This window comes from Chinchilla lanigera, unplaced genomic scaffold, assembly GCF_000276665.1.
Source record: "Chinchilla lanigera isolate Chin_1 unplaced genomic scaffold, ChiLan1.0 scaffold00061, whole genome shotgun sequence".
NCBI lineage: Eukaryota > Metazoa > Chordata > Mammalia > Rodentia > Chinchillidae > Chinchilla > Chinchilla lanigera.
Genome location: NW_004955462.1, coordinates 4704206 through 4729417, shown reverse-complemented (window position 1 = coordinate 4729417; position 25212 = coordinate 4704206). Strand labels below are relative to the sequence as shown.

The following is a 25212-nucleotide window of genomic DNA, read 5'->3' as shown; positions in this document are numbered from 1 at the left end:
CTTTTCATTTCACTAGACTTTATCAGACCTCAGGAGTACTTCTCAAATACTAATCTCTAATACCCTACAGTTCTCTGAATAGTTGCACTCATTACAAATTCTAGTTTCTTGACCTCTGTCAGCCCCAATAATAGTTTTATTATAATGATTATTTTCATGAATTAATGAAGATTTACTTTAATAATTAACCATCCAAATAACCTTTGTATATTGAGATGTTTGCTGCTCATTATTACTAAACTTACAATATTTGCTTTTAGAAATGCAAACAAATGCAAAGTGATTTTGAATCATTATTAGAGGAGAAATCAGTGATGGAAAATGAATTACAAAAGTTGAAGGATACAGAGGTTGGTAAAATTTTAGTGTCTGAAAATGGCATATAATATTTAACAAAGCATATTATTTTAGTATAGGAATCAAATTATATTTAAATGTTTCATGTTGTCAATATTACTAACTTATAGCTGCAATACTTTAAAAAATAACATAGTTATCTTCCAATTTACTGTTTTAGCTATCAAAACCAAAATGATGCTATGAAAACAATTTAAATATTGTGAAAGACATTTCTAAGCCAGATATTTAACTTTATTAAATTATCACTAAATTAGATTTTTCAAATATCTTTTAACTGTATTTTTATAGTACAGTATTCTCTGGTATTAAGGAATGTATATGTCCAGTTCACTATACTCAGTAAAATGAATAGAAATTCCAAGATTAAAGCAAGATTTCTTTCTTGTATTTTCTCTTCTTGACATTTTCAGTTTATAAATTTATAGACAACAAAGACAAACAGAAGTGAATTTTTATTAGCCTCTCAGAAACAAGATATATGCCTGAAGGGAAATACATTTGAACCTAATAATTCAAATTGCTTGATATTTCGTCCTTAGTAGAAGAGGAAGGCGAAATAGTACCAGATGTGCAGTTTAATCAATTGGAAAAGCAGTAATTCTACATGGATATTAAATATAAGAGGAGGACTGTTAAATATGTTCAATTTAAGAATAGTTTCCTTTAAGTGTCATTCAGAATAGGAATAGAAATCAGCACATAAAAAGCATAAATTGACATATAGAAGGTTCGAGTAGCCTGGCTAAGTGTGAGAATTTTGCAACATTGTAATCCTACACTATTAGAGCCATTTTGAAAACACTTGGAGCCTATTAGATGACTTGAAGTTGTAGCAGTTACTGTTTTTCCCTTTTCTGTATTATTTCTGTGGGATTTTTCTCCTCTAATTTTGCTACAGAGAAGAGTGACTTTTTTTCTTGGCGTTCATTCATTATTTGGTTCAGGTGACATCATAGTTTCCTTGTTCAATCCTGAGAAACTCTGGTGTTCATTTGGTAGGTTATACTGTGCTATTGATTCCGTCTCAGGCCTACATATCATTCTTCTTTCACTCTTCACTGAACCAGTGATATTCTGAAATACATTAAAGCTCAGTGGCCATGTTTCTAATTCTCTTCATATGTGAAACATATTCAGTGATGGCTTTTTCTGTCATTGGAAATTAGTTGTAGCACTTCTCATAACTGTGTGTAAATGTGGAGAAGAACAGAAGGACAATTTCTGCATAGGTAATAGCAATGTTATATCCATACAAAGGTGGTGATTGGGAAATATGGGAGGTAACTTGTTTTCAGGGAAAATCCAACATGGGAATTGGTGAATAGCATGGTGAGAAGAGACTAACAGTTATAGCATATGTCAAATGTACAATTTCTAATAATTAAGTTACCATTTTCTTCCAAAGTTGGGCTCTTTTTCTTAATTTTCTCAATAATTTTATTCTTATAGACAGCAAAGGTTAATAATCAAAAGCCACATTTGACTCCTTTGGAATTTTTTCTTATTTCCTGTGGTTAGTCTTTCTGTCTATCTGTGCTGTGCATGGGCCTGTGATACTGTTATCAAGTGAGAGTTTTCTTCTTACTAATTTGTGGTTTTTAAAAATATTTCTTTAGATTTTTCTAGCTCAACTGAAAACCATATTCACATTTTTAATTGTGTATTACAGCATCTTTCTGCTTCCAGGTTCCAAAATCTGTATTTTCTATTGGCTGTTTGATTAGTATATTGCTTGCTTTATGGTATATTGTCTTTGTTTTGAACTTTGTTATGGTTTGTGTCTGGATGTCCTCCCAAAGCCTCAAGCAGTCATGGGGAGGGCTTCCAGAGTTTATGATTGATTCTTGGGTGTGATTATTACAGCCTCCCTGGGGCGAGTAGTTTTCATATAATGTAAGGGAGGGAAAGAGACTGCTTTCCACCGCTCCTCCCCTTGTGCTGTCATTGTTTTTGCTGTTTTCCGCTGCCATGAACTGCTGCTCTCTGCCATGTGCTGTTCTGCCTTGGAACCAGCTGAGTGTGCACTGAAATCTCCACAAACTGTAAGCTAAAGAAATCTTTCCTTCCTTAATTCTGGGCGTCAAGACAAACTTATTGTATTCAAGCTTCAAATGATATTAAATTACTTCATGTTTAAGAAACAATACAATTTGTTCTTTCTTTGCATTTAGGCTATTGTTTTCATACATTTTACTATCTATGATATAAATCCCCAAGTGCACTTTTATTATGATTGCTGCAAATTGCCAGCTTTTAAATAAGAAAGACAGTCCTTACAATTATGCTTGTAGTTACTGGGTTTTTTGTTTGTTTTTTTTTTTTTTTTTTTTTTTTTTGGTTTTTCTCCGGTACTGGGAACCGAACTCACGACCTTGCGCTTGCCAGGCAGGCGCTTTTGCAGCTGAGCTAAATCCCCAGCCCCATGCTTGTAGTTACTGTTGGTAAAGGCAGTCTCGGGCATGTGTAGCCTTTGGCCTCCTTGCTTGTCCATATCAGAATGGGCCTCCTTGGGCCTGGCCTCAGCAAGGGAAGAAAGAGGTCAGTCAGTTTCCACGCAGTTTATTCTGGGTGCATTACTCAATATGGGAAAACCTTTCCACTTCGAACCCAGTAAAGTGTTCCTTTGTCTTGTTTAAGCATAGTGTCAATGACCTTCAGGACATAAATACCTACCTTTGGTATTTCATACTCTTCAGAGGAAGATTCTTGCCCTTGCCTTCTGTGGCAGGAGAGGGGTACCAGAGCCAAATGCTCTGTCTCAGCGTGGGGAGTTGAAGGGGGAAAGAGGTAGTCAACTAGTCTAGGGGCACTGACACACTACTGAAGGTAATCTCTCTGGGGAGAAAGCTTTGTTCCCTGTAATGATTGCTGTGTCTTAATGATTCCCAGAGGGTGGCGTACCAAGGGCAATTTCTCTAGACCTCTTATTTCCCAATTTCACTATAGACTCAACTAAAAATAAATTACACCATAAGCGTATCTATTTTCCTGCAGTTAATGTAACTTATTTTATTAATGGAAGGTACTACAAAGGCCTAGATGATATTATAACACCATAAACACATGGTTTGATCCTGACCTTTTTGTTAATTAGTGGTAAAATTACCCACACAAGCATCTATCCCAATGAGAATGCCCTCTCAGTGATCAGGAGGAGCAGATATGAAGCACACTTTGTAGTAGCTCACAAAGTCTTGCTCAACTACACCCCCATGGGAAACAGCAGTGATAAAAACTAATATATAAAAGCTCGACTAAGTTGTACTCTTAACTATGGTTGGTAAATTTCATGCTAGTACAGTGGTCATATGATTAATCCAAATAAATAAATTGCATGAAGTGTTCTGAGGAATTTTCTTAAAAAGTTAAATTTTAACTAAATTGCAAGCAAATATAGATAAAATAAATACAAATAGGGAAGTAATTTTAAAATATCTGAATACAAAATAGCTAAGACCTAACCTGCTACTAGATATCCCACTACCCTTAAACAAAAATCATTTTACAATAAAATTATTTGCTGGAGTACTACTAGCAATAGCTTGAAACTCAAAGGACTTTGCAGTGCTTTATGTCTCCCTAGAGGAGCCTCTTCTGTGATCAATAAACTCTAATAAATGTTACCATCTTTTGCCTACTCAATCCATGCACTGCTATCTTCAGCAAACCCTAGTAAGTATTAACATAAGCATAAAGATCAATATAAAACATTAGAGATGTAGCCTATGAGGTGGAAATAAGTGGGCTACATATTTCAGCTCAAGAACATTACCAAAAGAAACTGTCAATGAGCCCTTGGTTGATCAGCTTTGTATGTCTCTATCTGTTTTCATGAGAAACCACTTTGAAAATATCAATATGTAATACAACAAGCATTGTTAATTCCCTACCACTCTCTTTGTAACTCTGTACTGTCTGTACTGATCCTTTGCTATTTTGTAAAATGTTGTCTGTCTGTTAGTATTTTTCACCTTTTATTTTTAAAATAAAAAAAAGAACATTGCCTACAAAAATTTATGAGATTATAAGGTCAAAGGAGGATTTAGTAGTAAATTAAGAATAAAGAGCTTAATTGAATAGGGCCATGATGCCTGATATCCCTCTCAGATATTTTCAAACTAAAATATATAATCCACTCAAACATAATATAGGAGGAGGTAAGTTAAAAGAAGGTAAACAAGCTGGAGAGTGTGCTTGGCAAACTAACCAAAATGTAGCTTAATCTAAAGTACCAGCTGGCACCTGGAAGATTTCATATCACCTGGTCCCTTTGAACCAATTCTAGCCAAAGATTCAGCTAACTTAACATCACCCTGATAAATCAAAACATTTACTTGCAAGTAAAATTATAGGAGATAGGAATTTTTTAAGGTACAAATAGTAATGGTAGTCTTTTGATAGACTTAAAAGTATAAATAAGCAAAGATTGATTTACCTTTTATATGACAGATTAACCAGAAATTACAAAGAGAATTTAATTTAAAACCCGCAATCCAGAGAAACTGTTCAGGAGCAGCTCTAAGAGCAGAGATGACAAGCCACCTGCCCCTGATGATAGCTGGCTATCCAGATAAGAATCAAATTCCTAATGTAAATTGAATTATTAGTCCACAGAGAGATAGCTTTATAGAAGAAGGAATGGGGGCTGGGGATTTAGCTCAGCGGCAAAAGCGCCTGCCTGGCAAGTGCAAGGTCGTGAGTTCGGTTCCCGGTACCAGAGAAAAACCAAAAAAAAAAAAAGAAGAAGGAAGCAACCTTATGGAGAGAGTAAATTAATTAACTTTCCTAGCCTTAATGTAGCTACAAATTAAGAATACCTTCAAACTTGGGTGTTATGATAACATGATTCCAACTATTTTTATAACCTCCTACAATTAAACTGGATTTATTTATTATCAACCAAACCCAGAAGTGTACCTAAGGAAAAGTTAAAAAGAAAAAGGAACTTGTCACCCAAAAGCTGTGTCTGTTCACAGAAAACATCACCTCTAGCACTTCCAGTGTTAGTATCACTGCTACTGACACATGTTCAAAGACCTCAGTATCCTGACCATTCAAAGTTAGCACAGTTATTTGTTTCTTAAATAGGACTTGTGTGAATGGCCGGAGGAGGAATTAACTGTATCATACTTGCAACCACTGAAGTTGATCTCCCCTTGAAAGGATGAGGATAAAATAATAAGAAGACCTTATATAAGAGTTTAAATCGTTTAGCCCACATATAAATGCTTATAACCTTATACTCAAGAAGTCAACACTGGAGTTCTGGCTTAAAAATACTGGTTAGTGTTGGACGTGATTGCACATACCTGTAATCCCAGCATTTGGGAGGCTGAGGCAGGAGGATCATTGCGAGTTCGAGACAAGCCTGGGCTATAAAGTGAGCTGAAGGCCACCCTGAACTGTAGAGTGAGACCCTGTCTCAAAAAGACAAAAAAATATTGGTTAGGATGACCACATAGTATACCTCCAAATGATAATAACCTAGACCAGACAAATAAAGTAATTATCAATCAAAATATAATTGGTCAGTGGAAAAAATTACATAGCAGAATCCTTTTTTACAATTCATCTGGACAGTAGGGTTTATGACCTTGATCAGAACATCCTTAAAGGTATAAAGCCACTCCTAATTGTTCACTTTTTTTCCTCCCAGAATTAAAATCCTGCGTAATCTGAGTTCAGACTGAAGTAATCCAGGTTACTTTTTGTATATTAATTATATATTAATGTATATTAATTATACATTTTGCAAGTAGGAATGGGCACTTGAAATAATGTCAGTTTATCAACCAATCTGCTAATCAAGTAGATGATTTCATCTTAATCTATGTATTGCCCCCTCAACCTGCCCCAGTGCAGGTTTTTTTAAGGTAGAAGAGTCCTAAAATTGCTTACAACTTAAAACTTGATACTCAAGAGATTCAACTTGTCTCCTTAAGATGTTTATAATCAACCTCCTTCTTAGGATTCTTTCAGTCTTCCTGGCTTTCTTAACCATAATTGAATGAAAAATATTAGGCTATATACAGTTTTGGTTTTTTTTTTTTTTTTTTTTTTTTTTTTTTGGTTTTTCTCCGGTACCGGGAACCGAACTCACGACCTTGTGCTTGCCAGGCAGGCGACAGTTTTTATTATAACCCATCACTGACACATTAGAAGTATTCATTAGGGAACTTCTTCAATCACTTACATGACCCACTCTTCTGTTTACATTGTACCTATACTGGCTCTTTTAGTCACATTTATGAATCCTATATGTACCATATAGGTATCTCAGACCTTTATTCACATAAACAAAGGAATATGTGTGCTTTAGCTCTATCAAGTATTGCTCTATTCTATACTATAATTACAATAGGTATCTAATTCAAAATGTGCATTAGAACACTTTGGGCAGTAGCACAGACAGTTTCATATGAAGTCACTCTAATCAATATTTTCCTTTTAATAATAAGTGGGTCCTTTATCAATAGTTGTCTCCACTTAAGAACATGTATAACTACTTATAGATATCATGACCTTTGGCAGTAACATAATTAGCATTTCCAAATGAAATTATCTACCACACAAAATTTTTAGTCCATTAAGTTTTTATTATATAGGACATAATACTACTGATCTACATGGCATAATCTTGCCAACATGTTTATTGCCTCTTGTTTGGATCTTTTGATCTACCAGAGCTCCCTGAAACAAGCTACCCAAGTAGAAAGTGTCCCTCTTCTCGCTCCAGATCCCTAAAGCTTGGGTATTTCTATACTGAGACTGTACCTAGCATTTTGTCTCTTATGTCATAGTCCCCCACTTACTTTCCTTAAATAGGACATCTTGATGGGTGAATGACTAATCAGCACATGATGACACATGACCATGTTCTGCTTTTGGTATTTTTCAATCTTAAGGATGCTGTGACTCATCATAGCCATTCAGAACAGTCATTTAACTTGTGCTGGACTTAAAGTATCAATGATAAGGTGTTAATTAATTCATGTTTGATCAACATAGGTGTATAATACAAACCTAGACAAGACTGCATGTATATGTACACACACACACACACACACACACACACACACACACACCTCTACATCCTCTGTGAATGATTATTTCTAAAAACTTCCATTATCTGGTGCTATCCTCAATTTGAATAAATATTAATACTTGCATGTGACCACATACATGTATTTATAAGTTTTTACTATAGCTTAACCCTGGGTCCCAGTACAGATCTCACTTGGATGTTGTATTAAGGTATAATAGACAAGAGTGTTTTGAGTTTTCTCTCAGAATTGGCAGTTGGTGCCTGTGTTCTGCATAACTGGTGCTTCTTTTTTTAGAGGGTCTTACTTTATGGTACAGACTGGCCTTGAACTCACTATGTACACCAGGCTGGCCTCAAACTCCCAGAAATCCTATTACCTCAGCCTCCCAGAGTACTGGGATTATAGATGTGTGCCACCATGCCTGGCTCTGGTGCTTTTCCTTTCCTATGTTTTTAATAATTCCAGCTGATATCATTTATATTCTGATTTAAAGATTTTTTTATCTATTTTGTTTCACAGGCCTGCTGTTGATACATTCTTTCAACTCTGACTTCTAAAACATATATATTTTTCACTTCCATTTTGAAAGATAATTTTTCCTGAAGAAAGATTTCTAAGTTGACTCTTTTCTTCTAGTACTTTCCAGATGTTGTTCCTGGGATGGGGAGATAGCTCAGTGGCATGGCATCTGCCTGGCAAGCACAAGGTCCTGAGTTTGAGTCCTGGTACAAAAAGATGTTGTTCCTTCATCTGGGATGCACTGTTGCTAACAACAAATTGCTGTCCTTTCTCATTCTTGTGTGTAATTGTTTTCTCATCAGTCTGCTTTTAGGATTATTTTTTCTTTACCACTAATTCCAGCTAACTTAATACTGATGGATTGGGTAGTCCTTATATTGTTATTTGGAGCAATAGTGTTTTCATCAGATTTGAAAAGAAAGTCTCTATTTCTTCAAAAATTTGTTCTATTCTCCCACTCTGTCAAACTCCATTTACAAACATCAATCAACTTGAGGAGTCTAGAAGCTTAACTAAGTGACTCAGCAGTGCTACATCCTGGGGTGAAAAGGACATGCCCTTACCACTCTAGGATATTGTTCATTGTGTCAACTTGAGAAGTTTAGAAGGTTAACTATGTGACTCAGCAGGGAGCCAGTGTCTTTACTTTGTATTCATCCTGAGCCTGTGCAAGAGGAGGGCACAGGTTTGGTGTAGGCATGGGCGGATAGTCCATACACAATATAAAAAGGGCAAAGAGGCTTGCTCTCCCACTTTTGCTCTTGCTGCTTTTGCTGTCTTCTGTCACCTTAAAGTGTGCCCTTGTGCAATGCCACCCTGCCTTGGAGAAAGCTGATCACGGACTGAAACCTCCACAAACTGTGAGCTAAATAAACCTTTCCTTCCTTAATTTTGGGTCTTGGGTATTTTGACTCAGCAATGACAGAAAAGTAACTAAGGCACTCTCCTTTTTCATTCTTGTGTTAATCTTTTCATCAATCTGCTCTTAGGATTACTTTTTTGCTTTATCACTGTTTTCAATTAATTTAATAATGACATATTGGGTAGTCTTTATATTGTTCTTTCGAGCAGTAGTGTTTTCATCAAATTTGAAAAATTTCTATTTCTTTGTTTTTCTTTTTTAGTATATATATTTTTTTAAATTTTTATTTTAGAGAGTGGTAAATAAGAAACAAAGAAACAAAAAATAGAACAGTAACAGCATACCAGTATCATGAACATAAATCTAAGTAACAACATTTAAAGTGATACAGGGTCTGAAGACAAAATAATATGAATTAACAGGTTTTTATATTACATATCACTATCCTCAACTACATTGCTCAGATTACCAGATGTAAGAATGGAAGATTGCTCAAACCACTAAAGAGAATAAGAAAATAATTATTAGATAAAACATTATAGATACTACAGAGTTTCACTAGACAAGATGGTAGGAATTCACCACTGAAATTCCATTGCATATTGTTACCTTCAGGGGCTGGGGATTTAGCTCAGCGGCAAAAAGCACCTGCCTGGCAAGCGCAAGGTCGTGAGTTCGGTTCCCGGTACCGGAGAAAAACAACAACAAAAAAAAAAGTGGGTCATGTTACCTTCAAATCAGATTACCAGACATAAGCATGCAAAATTGATCAGAACATAAAAAATTGCAAGCATTAACTGTTCATTTCAATACACCATCAGACATCAGCAATACAGTTATCACAGCTATTCATATATATATTTATATTTTGTCTTCTTTCTTCTTTCTTCTTTCCCTCATCCCAATCATTCCTTCCTTTGAGCAGTTTCTTTCCGTTTCCTGTCATCTATTGTATGTTTTGAGTTTTACCTAGCCTTTCAGGTTCCTACAACAAGGAGACAATATGATGTTTACCAATGTGGGTCATATTTCTTTCACTTAGGAGTATGATCTCTAGTTGCATCCATTTACCTACAAAGCCTCAAGTTTTATCTTTTTCATAGCTGAGTAATACTCCATTGTATAAAAATACCATAGCTTTTCTATCCATTCCTCAGTGGATGGGCATCAGTGTTGTTTCCAAGATTTAGCTATAACAAATTGTGCTGCTATAAACATGGGTGCATATATATCACTGTGGTATGATGTCTTTAATTCTTCTGGAAAAATACCCAAAAGGGGAATAGCTGGGTTAAATGGCACTTCCAATCTTAGTTTTCTGAGGAATCTCCAAATTGATCTCCACAGTGGTTTCACCAATCTATACTCCCACCAGCAGTGGAGTAGGGTTCCTTTCTCCCCACAGCCTCTCCAGCATTTGTTATTGGTTGATTTCTTGATGATAGCCATTCTTTCTGTGGTGAGATGGAATCTCAGTGTTGTTTTAATTTGCATTCCTCGAATGACTAATGATGTTGAACATTTTTTCATGTATTTATTCGCCATTAGTATCTCTTCATTTGTGAAGTGTGTATTCATCTCAGATGCCCATTTTTGGATTGGGTCCTTGAATTGGGGGTGCCTGATTTTTTTAATTCTCTATATGTCCTAGATAGAAGCCCTTTGTCTGAGGGGGAGTTGACTAAACTATTTCCCAAATCATGGGTTTTCTTTTTACTTTATTGGTGACTTCTTTAGATGCAAAACTTCTCAATACAATGAGATCCCAGTTGTTGATTCTTTGAAGTATTTCCTGTGCAGTTTTATTTTTTTCATGAACTCTCTGCCTACCCCAATATCATCAAGATTTTTATCTACTTTCTCCTCCAGTAAATGTAGTGTTTCTGTTTTAATATTTAGATCTTTGATCCATTTTGACTTTTAATTTACCGCATGGTGAAAGACATGGGTCTAGTTTTAGTCTTCGGCATATGGAAAGCCAGTTTTTCCAGCACCATTTATTAAAGAGGCTATCTGTCTTCCACTGAACATGTTTAGCCCCTTTGTCGAAGATAAGGTGACTGAATGTGTTTGTAGTTGTATCTGTATCTTTTAATCTGTTCCATTGATCTTCAGGTCTGTTTTTGTGCCAGTACCATGCTGATTTTATCACAGTAGCTTTGTAATATAATTTTAAGTCAGAAATTGTGATTGCTCCTGCCTTTCCTTTGTTTCTCAAGATTGCTTTTGCTATTCTAGGCCTCTTCTGGTTCCAGATGAAGTTTAGGAATGTTTTCTCTAGATCTGTCAGGTATACTAATGGTATTTTAATTGGGATTGCATTGAGCCTGTACAACAATTTTGGGAGTATGGCTATTTTCACAATGTTCGTTCTTCCTATCCATGAGCAAGGAATATCTTTTCATTTTTGGATATCCTCTTCGATCTCTTTTTTCAGAGCACTATAATTTTCACTGTTTAGATCTTTTACTTCTTTTGTTAGATTGATTCCTAAGTATTTCATCTTTTTAGATGCTATTGTGAAAGGTATAGTATCCCTAGTTTCACTCTCAGTCTGTTTGTTGCTTGTGTACAGGAATACCATTGATTTTTGAGTGTTAACTTTATATGCAGGTATGCTACTGAATTTGGTTATTACATCCATGAGCCTTTTGGTGGAGTTTTTGGGGTCTTCTATGTAGAGTATCATGTTATGTGCAAATAATGATAATTTCACTTCTTCCTTTCCTATCCTTATTCCTTTTATTTCTCTCTCTTGTCTAATTACTCTAGCTAATGTTTCCAGAACTGTATTGAATAGGAGTGGTGACAGTGAGCATCGTGTCTTGTTCCTGATTTTAGAGTGAAAGGTTTCAATTTTTGACCATTTAGTATGATGTTAGCTGTTGGTTTATCATAGATGGCTTTCATCAGCTTGAGGTAGAGGCCATCTGTTCCTCTTTTCTGTAGAGTTTATATCATCTTCATTCAGCTTTGGTAATTTATATGTATCTAGAAATCTGTCCATTTCCACTGTATTTTCTATCTTATGAGAGTAAAGATTTTCAAAGTAGGTATTAATGATCTGAATTTCTTCAGGATCTGTACTGAATTCACCCCTTTCATTCCTTTTACATGTATTTCAGTTTTTTCCTTTTTTTTGATAAGATTTACTAGGTGTTTATTTATTCTTTCTAAATCTCAGTTTCTTCAAAAATTTGTTCTATTCTCCTACTCTTTCAAACTGCATTTACAAATGTCAGTCATATTAATCTACTTCCAGATGTCTCACAGCTCACTGATGATCTGTTCATTATTTTGGTCTTTTTTTCCTTTGTTATTTTACTGTTTGCTTATTTTAGACATATTTGTGTTATTTTGAACAGGGAATGTCTCCAAAAGCTCAATTTTAAAGTAGATTATTTTCGGTTGTAAAATTCTCATTAAAGTTCTTTATTATACAGTACCTATTTCCCAGAATATATGAAAAAATTCTTCCCTTTTTTTGTTTACCTTGTGATGAGTTTGCTACTGCAGTAAAGTTGGTGTCCATTGCAGATCTTTCCCATAACAGTAAATAGCCACCCAGTGTCTTAACCAATCTCTATTATTGAGCTTACGTACAACTTTCAATAATGTAATTTATAGGTTTTTTTCTCTCCTTTCTATCTAAAATGATGTGTTATTATGTATATGAAGGCAGAAATAGCCTCTGCCAGCTACCCTGACTCACCGGGTATAAAGTGTCCCACACCACCCCACGTCTGACATTGGAACTTCTTATTCAAGTTAAGATAACCTTCTTTCAGTGCACACTGTGCACAAATGCAGCCTTGTAAATGACTCAGTGCTTACTTCTACAAGCAAGTTTCAGATCTCATCACAGAAAAAAGGCTGTTTTCCATATTCTAAATCATTTAACTGTGTAAAACTCTGTAGTATTACTATTTTTACTTTGTAATGTGCATTTTTGGTGATTTTTTATGGTGTACTCCAAACCCATTTTCGCCAAATGTCATGCAGGTTTTGTTGTATGTGTCTGTGCATATAGGGGATTTTCAGGAGGGCATATGACATGTTATAGCAGAACTGGTACAGTTATTGGAGGGATTTAATTATTTCAATGTATGTTAACTTAATTTCAATTTATATTCAATAAAGCCCTTCTGCAAACATTTTAGCTGTATCTTTATTTTGTTTTGGTTCTATTCAGATACTCTGTCTTGAAACATAGTATAGTGACTCATTAAAATGGAGATCTTAGTAATTCTCATGTTTTTATGATTTATAGAAAAGTACACAGAAAACAAAGCCAACACATGATCAAACAAAGAAAACGGTTAAAACTGAGAAGAAAAAAGACAAAGAAAAATTGGAGGATTCTGAACAGTAAGATATTCATGTTAACATTTTTCTTCTTCATTAGTTTTATCCCTATTATATCCAAACAATTTAAGATCATATAAACATAACTTACATGCTTTTAAAAACATTAAATTAACAGCATGTGTTTTTATTTTTTATTTCAGATTTCATTTTATTTTTTTAGTTTTATTTTTCTTTGTGCTAAGAATCGAACTCAAGACCTTGCACTTGCCAAGCAGGCACTTGTGCTGCTGAGCTAGATCCCCAGCCCCTAAATTTTATTTTAAAGAGACAAAGATTAAACAAATTTTTAAAACAAGATAATAGAATAACAATGGTCAATACATTGCATATTGTTATTTTTAAATTAGTTACTCAGAGTACAAGATATAGACAGTTAATTGTCCAAACAATATTAGCACAAATCTTTGTTTTCAATGAACTAAGAGAGATTAGTAGTGTAACTATTGTAACTATCTTATATATATATTTTTTGTTGTTTTCCCTTCCTTCTTCTATTTTCCCCCACCCCAGTTTCTCTTTCCTTTTGAAGTTTCTTCCCATTTTACAATATCTTTTGTATATTTTGGATGTTACTTACTTTTTCAGACTCTTTCATTAGGGAGACAATATGATGTTTACACTTGTGAGTCTGGTTTATTTCAATTATGAATGTGGTGTCAAGTTGCATCCATTTACCTATGCAAGTCTCAAGTTTATGCTTCTTCATGGCTCAGTAGTACTCTATTGTATAAATGACCTCATCTTTTTTATCCATTCTTCATTTGATGTGCATTTGGGTTGTTTCCAAGATTTAGCTATTACAAATTGTGCTGCTATAAAAATGGGTGCACATATATTGCTGTGATGTGATGTTTTCATTTATTCTGGGAAGATACCCAGAAAGTGAATAGCTAAGTCAAATGGGACCTCCAGTCCTAGTTTTTTGAGGAATATTCACGCTGATTTCCACAGTGGTTGCCACCAGTCTACATTCCCACCAACAGTGCAAGTGTTTGTTTTTCCCCACAGCCCCTCCAGCATTTGTTGTTGGTTGATTTCTTGGTAATAGCCATTCTTTCTAGGGTGAGATAGAATCTCATTGTTGTTTTAATTTGCATCCCTCAAATGACCAGTGATGTTGAACATTTTTTCATGTATTTATGTGTTTGTATTTCTTCATCTAAGAAGTGTGTATTCATCTTAGATGCCTATTTTTGGATTGAGTCTTTAAATTTGGAAAGTCTGATTTTTTTTAGTTCTTTATATATTCTCAATAGTAATCGTTTGTCTGAGGAACAGCTGGTCAACATTTTTTCCCACATTGTGGGTTGTCTGTGCCCTGTTAGTGGTTTCCCTTGCTGTGCAAAAGAAAACTGGATGAAATCCCAGTTATTGATCCTTTGTGATAGTTGCAGTGTAACAGGAGTTTCATTCATAGAGTCATTACCTACACCAGTGTCTTCAAGAGTTTTACCTGTTCTATCTTCCAGAAGGTAAAATAATAGATTTAAGATTTCTGTTTTAATATTTAGATGTTTGATCCATTTTGAATTTAATTTAGTGCATGGTGAAAGCTATGAGTCCATTTTCAATCTTTGGCATGTTCAGAGCCAGTTTTTCCAGCACCGTTTTTTAAAGAGGCTGTCTTTCTTCTAGTGAATGTGTTTGGCACCTTTGTCAAAGATAAGGTGGCGAAGTATATCTGGAGTTGTTTCTGCATCTTCTAATCTGTTCCATTGATCCTTGGGTCTGTTTTCTTAGCAGTACCATGTTGTTTTTATCACAGTAGCAGAACAGTATAATTTCAAGTCAGGGATTGTGATGCCCCTGCCTTCCTTTGTTGACCAGAATTGTCTTTGCTTTTCTAGGTCTCTTCTGGCTCCAAATGAATTTTAGGATTGTTTTCTTTAATTCTATGAGATATTCTGTCAGAATTTTGATCATAATCGCATTAAATCTGTATAACAGCTTTGGAAGTATGGCCATTTTCACTATGTTGGTCCTTCCTACCCAAGAGCAAGGGATATCTTTCCATTTTCTGATATCCTTTTTGAGCTGTTTTTTCAGAGTACTGTAGTTTTCAATGTGGAGGTCTTTCATATCCTTCATTAGATTGATTCCTAGGTATTTCATTTTTTTGGATGTATTGTGAAAGGTGTTATTTCCCTAATTTCTCTCTCAGTGGGATTTTTATTCATGGACAGGAAGGCAATTGATTTTTGCTGACTTTGTACTCAGTACTCTGCTGAACTTATTAAATCTAGCAGTCTTTTGGTGGAGTTTTGGGGTCTTCTATATAAAGTGTCATGTCATCTACAAATAATGATAATTTAATTTCTTCCTTTCCTATTGTTATTTCTTTTATTTCTTTCTCTTGTCTAATTGCTCTAAGATTTCCAGAACTGTGTTAAATAAGAGTGGAGACAGTGGACATCTTTGTCTTGTTCCTGATTTTAGAGTGAAAGTTTTCAGTTTTTCACCGTTTAGTATGATGCTAACTGTTGGTTTGTCATAGATGGCTTTTATCAAATTGAGACAAGAGGATCTATTCCAATTTTCTGTAAGATTTTTATCATGAATGGGTGCTGGACTTTGTCAAAAGCTTTTTCTGCATCTGTTTAGATGATCATATGGCTTTTTTTCTTTGGCTTTGTTAACATGGTGTATTACATTTATTGATTTACATATGTTGAACCATGCCTGCATCCCTCAGATGAATCCAGCTTGGTCATGGTGTATAATTTTCTTGATGATTTGTTGCATTCTGTTTGCCAGTATCTTACTGAAAATTTTTGCATCTATGTTCATTAGGGATATTGGCCTATAGTTCTCTTTCTTAGTTGGGTCTTTCTCTGGTTTTGGTATCAGGATAATGCTTGCTTCCAGGAATGAATTTTAGAGTATTGCTTCCCTTTTAATTTAATAAAGATTTTGAATTAGTGACATTAAATCTTCTCTAAATTTCTTGTGTAATTCAGCAGTGAATCCATCGGTGCCTGGGCTTTTTTTTGTTGGTAGGTTTTTAATTACATCTTTGATTTCATTGGTTGATATTGATTCATTTAGGATTTTTATAACTTCTTGATTCAGCTTTGGTAATTCATATGTATCTAGGAATCTGTCCATTTCTTCTGTATTTTACATCTTATTGGAATACAAGTTCTCAAAGTATGAGTAGATGAACGTTGAGATTTCTGCAGGATCTGTTGTGATTTCACCCTTTTCATTCCTGTATGGATTTGAGTCTTTTCTCTCCCTTTTTTGATAAGATTGGCTAAGGTTTTATTGATTTTTATTTAATCTTTCAAAGAACCAATTCTTCAATTCATTGATTCTTTGTGTTGTTTTTTTTCCAATGCATTAATTTCGCCTCTGATCTTTATAATTTTCTCCCTTGCATGGGTTTTGGGGTTGTCCTGCTCTTCTTTTTCTAGAACTTTGAAGTTCAACATTAAGTTATTTGTTTCTGCTTGCTCTGTTTTCCTAATATGGGTATTCACAGCTATAAATTTCCCTCTTAGGACTGTTTTCATTGTTTTCCATAAGTTCCCATATGTTGCACTGTCAATTATCACTTAATTGTAGAAACTCTTCTTTCATCTCTGTCCCATTGGTTGTTCAGGGGAGTATTATTTAATACTACATCACTACATCCTTCTAACAGGAGCAACCCAAGAAGAAGAGATAACAATCATAAATATATATGGAATACAAGTGAACCAAACCATATAAAACAAATACTAAAAGATAAAAACAGACATAAAAGATAAAACAAATACTAATACAATTGTACTGGGGATCTCAATACTCCACTGTCACAACAAGACAGATAAATTAGACAAAAAAACAACAATAACAATGAAATATTACAACTAAACCAAACTTTTGAACAAATGGACTTAGTAGATGTCTACAGAGTGTTCCACCCAACAACATCAGAATATGCATTCTTCTTAGTTGCACACAGGACATTCTTCAACATAGACCACATATTAGCTCGTACAACATGTTTAAGTAAATGCAAAGGAACTGAAATTATCCCATACATATCATGAGACCATTTTGTCTACTTTGTCTCTCCTAATCAGTCTTGGTTTGAAATTCACTTTGTCTGCAAATAGAATAGCTACTCCTGATTTTTTTGTGGGTTCCTGTCACGTGGTGTATTGTTTCACACCTCCTACTTTCAGTCCATGAATTTCTTTTTGAATTAAATGTGTTTCTTGTATGCAGCATATTGTTGGATCTTGCTTCTTGATTCATTCTGCCAGTTCGTCTTTTGATTGGCGAACTAAGGCCATTAACTTTGATGATTATAACTAATATGTATTGTTTTACCCTTGTCATATTATTTTCCTGTTGTTGGCTTCTCCCATTTTCTCCCCACCTCTATTTAATTGTTAGCCTTGTTTGTGAGGGATTCATGGAGTTGTAATCTTTGTTATCTCTTTCTAGAATGTCCTTGGAAATATTTTAGAGTGCTGGATTAGTGGTCCTAAGTTTCCTCAGGTGTTCTTTGTCATGGAAGTATCACATTTCTTCATCAGTTTTGAAAGATAGTTTTCTGGGGTACATCTATCTGGGTGGGAGGTTGTTTTTCTTTAGAGGTTGAAATGCTTCACTCCAAGCTCTCCTTGATTCACAGGCTTGTACTGAGAAGCCACCTGTGATTCTGATGGGCTTTCCTTTATAGGTGATTTGTTTCTTTTCCCCAACAGCCTTTAATATGCTAGTCTTGTGTTGAATTTCTGGAATCTTGACTATGATATGCCTGGATGTAGTAGGGTTTTTTTTTTTTTTTATCATGGTTATATGGCTGACTTATCTGTATGTCAAATTCTTTTTCCCTACCAGAGAAATTTTCTGCCATGATATCTGTTAACAGTTTTTTTTTATATCATTTGTGCTATCTCCTGCTTTTTTATTCACTCCAATCAATATTAAATTATTCTTCTTAGCATCATTTACCAGCTGCTGGATTGATTTTTCATGGTCCCTTGGTATTTTTAAGAAATCTTTCTTTTCATGATCACTAACCGTAGTGCTGCCTTTTATATCTGAGAATCCATCCTCACATTGTCTCATTCTGCTGCCGATATTTTCAGTGGAATTTTTATTCTCCTGGATATGTGCTTGAATCTGTCTTATGCATTGCATTTCTTTCCTATGTTGGACACTCATGACTTCCATCATTTTCTTAAGCTCCTCTCTTTTTTTATTTGTATCTGCTGTGGACTCACTAAGTGTAACAGTGGTTTCAAGTTTCTACAAGTTCAATGGAAGAAAGATAATCTCTTCAATAAATGGTGCTGGCAAAACTGGCTTGCCACTTGCCAAAGACTGAAAATAGACCCAAGCCTATCACCATGCACCAAACTCAAGTCAAAATAGGTCACAGATCTCAATATTAAAACAGAAACACTAAATCTATTGGAAGAGAAAATAGATAAAAATCGTGAAGACATAAGGGTAGGCAGAGGGTTCATGAACAAAAACTAAACCACATGGGAAATACTTCAAAGAATCAATAACTGGGATCTCATCTTACTGAGAGGTTTTTGCACATCTAAAGCAATCATCAGCAGAGTAAAAAGAAAACCTACAAATTGGGAAAAAAATTTAGCTGACTGTTCCTCAGACAAAGGACTTCTATCTAGAATATATAAAGAATTAAAAACATCAGCCCCTGAAAATTCAAAGACCCAATCCAAAACTGGTCATCTGAGATGAATGCACACTTCTCAGATAAAGAAAAACAAATAGGAAATAAAATTTTAAAAGACATGAGAAAATGTTCAACATCATTAGTCATTCGTGTAATGCAAATTAAGACAACACTGAGATTCCATCTCACCACAGTAAGAATGGCTAGCATTAAGAAATCAACCAATAACAAATGCTGGTGAGGCTGTGGAGAAAAATGAACCCTTCTCCATTGCTGGTGGGAGTGTAGACTGGTACGACCTCTGTGGAAATCAGTTTGGAGATTCCTCAGCAAACTAGGTCTAGAGGTCCCATTCAACCCAGCTATTCCCCTTCTGGATATTTTTCCAGAAGAACTGAAAACATCTCATCACAGTGATATAAGTGCACCCATGTTTATAGCAGTGCAATTTGTAATAGCTAAATTGTGGAAGCAACCCAAATACCCATCCACTGAGGAATGGATAAAAAAGTTGTCGTATTTTTATATAATGGAATAGTAGCTATAAAGAAAGATAATCTCAAGTCTTTTATAGGAAAGTGGACACAACTAAAGACCATACTCATAAGTGAAATAAATCAGCCTTGCATGTGTAAACACCGTATTGTCTCACTAGTGTAACAACCTGAAAGAGTGAATAAAATCTAGAAGGTTCGATAGACTTTGTGAAACGAAAGGAAAATGCTCAAAAGTAAAGAGCAACTAGGATGAGGGAAAAGAGAAAAGAAAGAAGGGGAAAAATAGCTAACATAGTTATACTACTGACTTTTATTGCTCTATTGAAAGGAGGAGTTAATGTTTAAGTGTATGATCAATCTTACATGTCTATATTTGTTTATCTGAGTATCCAAATTGAAGATATCAATATGTAATACAACAAGCATTGTTAATTTCCTATCACCTTGTCTGAGATTCTGTATTGCTTGTAATGGTTTTGTTATTTTGTAAATGTATATGTGTTTGTTAAGATGTTTTCGTTCTTTTATCTTTAAAATAAAAAAACTGATGAGTGGATAAAGAAAATTTAGCATTTATGCATAATACAGTACTGTTGTGTCATAAAGAAGGATAAAGTTGAGTCATATGTTGAGAAATGAATGCACCTTGAGATTGTAATGTTAAGTGAAGTAAATTAGACATGCAAGCTTAAATATCTCATGGTGTCTCTAATATGAGAAACCCAGAATGTAAATAAAGAACAAAATAAAAGATAGACAATAGGAAATAGAGAGCTAGATCTTTTGACAGTGGGAGGGTGGGACCAAGGGAGAGGAACCAAGTGTTAGAGGAATGTACAGGAAATGAAGGGGGAGAGGAGAAAAAAATTTTTGTTGTTGTTGTTTTTTTTTCCGGTACCAGAAATCAAACTCATGACCTTGCGCTTGCCAGACAGGCACTGTGCCACTGAGCTAAATCCCCAGCCCCAGAAAAAAAAAAATTAAGATGTGTTATGTATGTATGCCAACTCCCCACAAGCAATGTAATCATTATGTACTGCAAACATGTACTAATAAAAACAAAATTTTTTTCAAAAAATACCTTCCATTTCAAGTAGTTTAAATTACTCCTTAGTAAAGCAAAGAGCAATGATGTATTTCTATGATGATATATTTTAAATCATTTTAATTGCAGGAAGACGACTGTAGCCCAACAGCTTAAAATGAAAGAAGATTTGCTTCAAGTCCAGGTAACACATACCCTTTATGAGTCTATGTCTGATTAGTAATTGCTGAGATAATTATACATATAGACAACATTAGTACATATGTGACATAGACATGTATGTCTGTGTGTTTGTGTATGTGTACTAAAGTTCTAAGGTCGTTCCTTCTTTCTGATTGATTTTTCTTAGCTAGTTTTTGAAAATAAAATGGTAGATGCAGGCATATTTAAATAATATCAGGGTTTTAAAAGTTACTATGGTTATTTAAATACATGAAGAAGAGAACATCATTTCAGGAGTCCTAATAGGGACTTAATAGTTATTTGACTTTCAATAAGTCCCTTTTAACTGTTTGAGCTTCATATTTTCTATCCCCAAAATAGTCAAATAGTTACTCTGTCTCAAAAAAGTAGGGGTTATAAAAAGCAGATAGGAAAAATATGCTTCAGAAATTTCCTATTAAATAGCCACTGTCTTTTATGTGATCCAAAAGGAATATGAATAGCTCATTTTTTTTGCATTTGGTATACTGTTTGCTTGTTTCTTAATAGCTACCATAAAATCTGTACTAGTCAGTTTTCCTGCCCCTGAGGCAAAATACCCAACACCTGTAATTTTAAAAAGAGAATTTTATTTTGGCTCACAGTTTCAGTGGGTTCAGTGTATGGTTGGTCAGCAGCAAGACAGAAAGAGCATGGAGGAAAGGCATGGTCGGGGAAAGTTACATGATGGTGGTCAGGAAGCAGAGGTGGGGGCAGAGCCCAGGAACAAAAATTCCTCCTTTCACATCATGCCCTCAATAACACACCTCTAACCAGGCCCCACTTTCTGACAGCACATTTAGCTACTGAACTCACCAATGTGTGAATCTACTGATGAGTAGACTACCCCCTGTAACCCAATCACCTTCCAAACACCCAAGACTTTTCATACCCTCCATTTCAGTGAGTGACTGTAGTTAAGGACTGCATACATCTGAATGATACAAGAACTCGATTTCATAAGTTTTAGGAAAATAAAGAGTACCAGTTGAGATACTTACTATAAAATATGCAACTTTATAACATTTATTTTTTAATAATAATTCAAACATAGCAGCTGAAACAACTTAACTTATGGGGAATCTGAGCATGACCTGTTTGGGATCCCACCAGGCTTCCATCAGACTGTTGACTGGGCTCTATTTTAGTCTGTGACTTGGGGGCCCCCTTCCAAGGTAAGTGGATATAACAGACTTCAGCTGTTTGCAGTTGGCACTGTGCAGTTTGATGTCTGAAGGTCCTTTCCATAACCAGGTTACCCCATAGCAGTATGCTTCTTTTTTAAGAGTATGTGATCTGCTGACACAAAAATCATATATTTTAAGTGGATCATGGAAATAGCATCCCATCTCAGTACTATACAGTGCAACCCGATAAAGGGGGTAGCATTCCATCATTATTTTACGTCAGTAATGGCGAACCTTGTAGGGACCAAGTGCCCAGACTGCAACTCCAAACTCATTTTTTTATCATAAAGTGCTAACACTGCAATAATATCTGAATGCACAGCTGTTGCAATGAAAATGGTCATAGGGCAACTTGTTCACAGAGAGGGCTCTAGAAGCAAGCCAAGGACCTATGCACACTCAGAGGGGATTAGCTAGAACACATCCCCAAGAGTTAAGATCATGAGGCCCTATTACAATTCTGCCTGTCAGAATTAATTACCAGCATATTTTAATTGAAACTATTTTTTACATTGAAAAGGAAATTAGCCAAGTGAGGTGACACATTGCTTCATCCTAGCTACTAAGGGTGCCAACATGAGGAGGATCATTTTAGCTCAGAACTTTGAGGCCAGCCTGGGAAACATACTAAAAGCATCCCACATTTTTTTAATATTGTATTATATTATTAATATTAGAACTCTCTAATGTCCTTTAAGATTATTTTTTCTAAATTTAAAACCAGAATTTTCTGTGTAGGTATAATTTTTCTGGAGCGAATGTTTATGAATTTAATGGAAATTTGAAGGAATTTATGTACCTCCTCTAACACTGCAGTAGGAACCATGCCAATCTAGGCTATTTTATAGAAGTCAGTAGAAGATAACATGTGACTGATTTAGGATTAAAGGACAAATTAGTGGTTAAATCTAAACTGCAAACATGGCTATTTGACTTCTGCCCAGTGTGTGCTGTAATGGTGGAAACTTGTTTTGTTTCCCCACAGGACCATGAGGAGAATCAGTTTGTATCTCAATATATCTACTTTAAAATGCTTTAGTAGCTCATCCAAAACTTCAATTTTTAAATGAATTATTAGTTCCCTTTGGATGGAGAATCATTGTTCAGATCATTCTTCTAATATATATTTAAAATAATGTAAGTAAAAGTCCATCAGGATTTTTGGCTGTGCTGTGAAAAAGGGTACAGGACAAAGGGAAAAAGTGAATGCTGAAACCTAGCCCATGCTTTACTTGTCAGTTCTGTACCCTAGCATAGAGGCGAGTCTACTGGAAGAATTCTTTTTCTTAATTGTGAAAGACTGTATGGACTATTCATCAGTAGCCCTAGTTGCATTTAACAGAAGCTATGCTTAGGTGGAATCATATATTTTGTTAACCTGTTAACTTTTAATTTTCAGATTATTTGTTATAAAAATAAAATGTACTTACTCTAGGCAAGCATCTACAACTGGGTGATGTACAACTTTATCATATGGAGATAAAAAAGATAATAATATTTCATAACACAAAATTCTAGAAAATGCAAGTATTGATACATATTTTAGTATTCCATGGGTAAATCCTGTGTAACATTTTTATACCTTAATTATGATTGCTATTTTTTCATATTTAAAGAAAGATAGGAAGTAATTGACCAGGTATACAGAGTTATCAGGTTGACTCTGGTTGGACTAGATAGTCCAGGGACCCTTTCTGTGAGGGGAAAAAATAACAAAAATCCTACACTTGAATATGATATCCTTAGTTGACCTTTCTTTTCCAGCATTCTCTCTTTTCAAAAATGACAGGACTCTTCCTTGTTTTATTCTATGAGCAGTACTAAGAACTCTTTGTTTTTCTGTTTAAATTATTCGCTGTTGACTTCCAGATAATGAAGTCTGTAATGCAAATAGTAACGATAACTGTAATTATATTCTACATATGCTTGAATAAGTTGAATAAATGTCTTCCCATAGTATGTAATATACTGTAATATAGGAATATAGAATTGATAGTTATATTGATTTTCTTTATATGAATTTAAAACTATTAAAGAAGTTTGAAACTGAAATATAAGAGCACATAGTGGAGACAAACTGTCTCCAGCTAATTTCAAAACAATAAATGCACATGTAGAAGAGAAACTATGATGTAGTAACTAAGAATATTGCTAGAAACCAGGAATTTCTATGTGGGGGTAGCAGTCTGTGAAAAGACAGACATGAAAAAAAAGAAAGAAAGGAAAAATATGTATGTATGTGTATCCAAGATAGCTGAGATAATTATACTACTAATTTCTATTGCTTTATGGAAAGGAAAAGTTAATACTTAATTGTATTAATTGATCAATCTTGCATGCCTATATTTGTTTAACTGAATAACTAATTTGAAGATAACAACATGCGATACAACAACCATTGTTAACTTCCTGTCACCTTGTTTGAAATTCTGTATTGCTTTTATTATTTTTGTGTTGTTTTGTTTGTCTGTGTGCTTCTTAATATGTTTTTGTTCTTTTATTTTTAAAATTAAAAAAAAGACAGACATGAAGTAAGTAGTGCATGGATATCATAGCAGTTTTACTGAGTAGGAATGGGGTTTTAAGAATTACCCACTTGACACTCTTTTATTGAGAGCCTTTTGTCAGCTGCATGAAAGATGAATTTTGGAGTAGAGGTTTGATTTTTTTCAGTTGAGGGAAAAACTGGCAACTCTTGAATAGTTTGTGTAATAATCAAATTAGCTATTTATATATTATATGAACATTGTTTTTTTTTTATGGTACTGTGAATCAATACCAGGGTCTAACATATACTAGGCAAGTGCTCCTCCAGTGTGCTACACTCCCAGCCCAATTTACATGAAATTATTAAGGTAGAATTGTGTTCATGTAATGTAAATGTACTGTTGTTAAATTTGGCAGATTTAATTTTATCAAAATTTTGATTCCTTAAATTTAACATAATAAATATTAGGTATTTTCAGCCAAAACTAAAAAAAAAAAAAAAACTTTTTTAAAAAGGAAAAATACTTTGAAAACTACATAGAATTTATCTGTAAAATCATATAGGAGTGTTTTTGTTTTTAAATGCTAGCTCTTTGACCATTTTCCCAATCCCTTTTGAGATAACTGATGGATCTGTGTGGCCTTTTCTCTGTGATACAAATATATCAATTTCTAAAGGTTTTTCAAATTTTTAAAGAATTTTAAGCTGTGTTATCTTAGGAGTGACTTTGTGAACATTAAAGTAAATAAATAGGACTAGGGATATAGCTCAGTGTAAGGCCCTGGATTTAACCCCTAATCATTCCCCCACAAGAAAAGTTTTTAGTTCACCTTTGAATTGTCACATTTTTATATAGTTAACATTGTCTACTTTATGAAAGTTTTAAAAGGTTTTCTTTTTGATCAAGTACATTTTTATGTGTTTTCTACTGTTCTATAACAAACCACTCAAAATTAGAGGTTTAATACATTAATGATTATTTCTCCTGACTTTGA

The 25212-nt window shown here is 34.5% G+C and overlaps 1 protein-coding gene across 3 annotated transcripts in view; it reads left to right on the top strand.

Moving 5' to 3' along the window:
- The window catches only part of LOC102028389 (coiled-coil domain-containing protein 7-like), a 73125-nt gene that overhangs the window by 35474 nt on the left and 12439 nt on the right, over window positions 1–25212 (top strand). For 2 of the 3 annotated variants that reach the window (XM_005398153.2, XM_005398154.1), the window contains 3 exons: window positions 261–350; window positions 13058–13155; window positions 20471–20525. In XM_005398153.2, the coding sequence (XP_005398210.1) occupies window positions 261–350; window positions 13058–13155; window positions 20471–20525 (243 nt within the window). Of the gene's footprint in view, window positions 1–260; window positions 351–13057; window positions 13156–20470; window positions 20526–22714; window positions 22867–25212 lie in introns of all 3 variants that reach the window. The other variant, XR_263097.2, reaches the window with a different exon arrangement.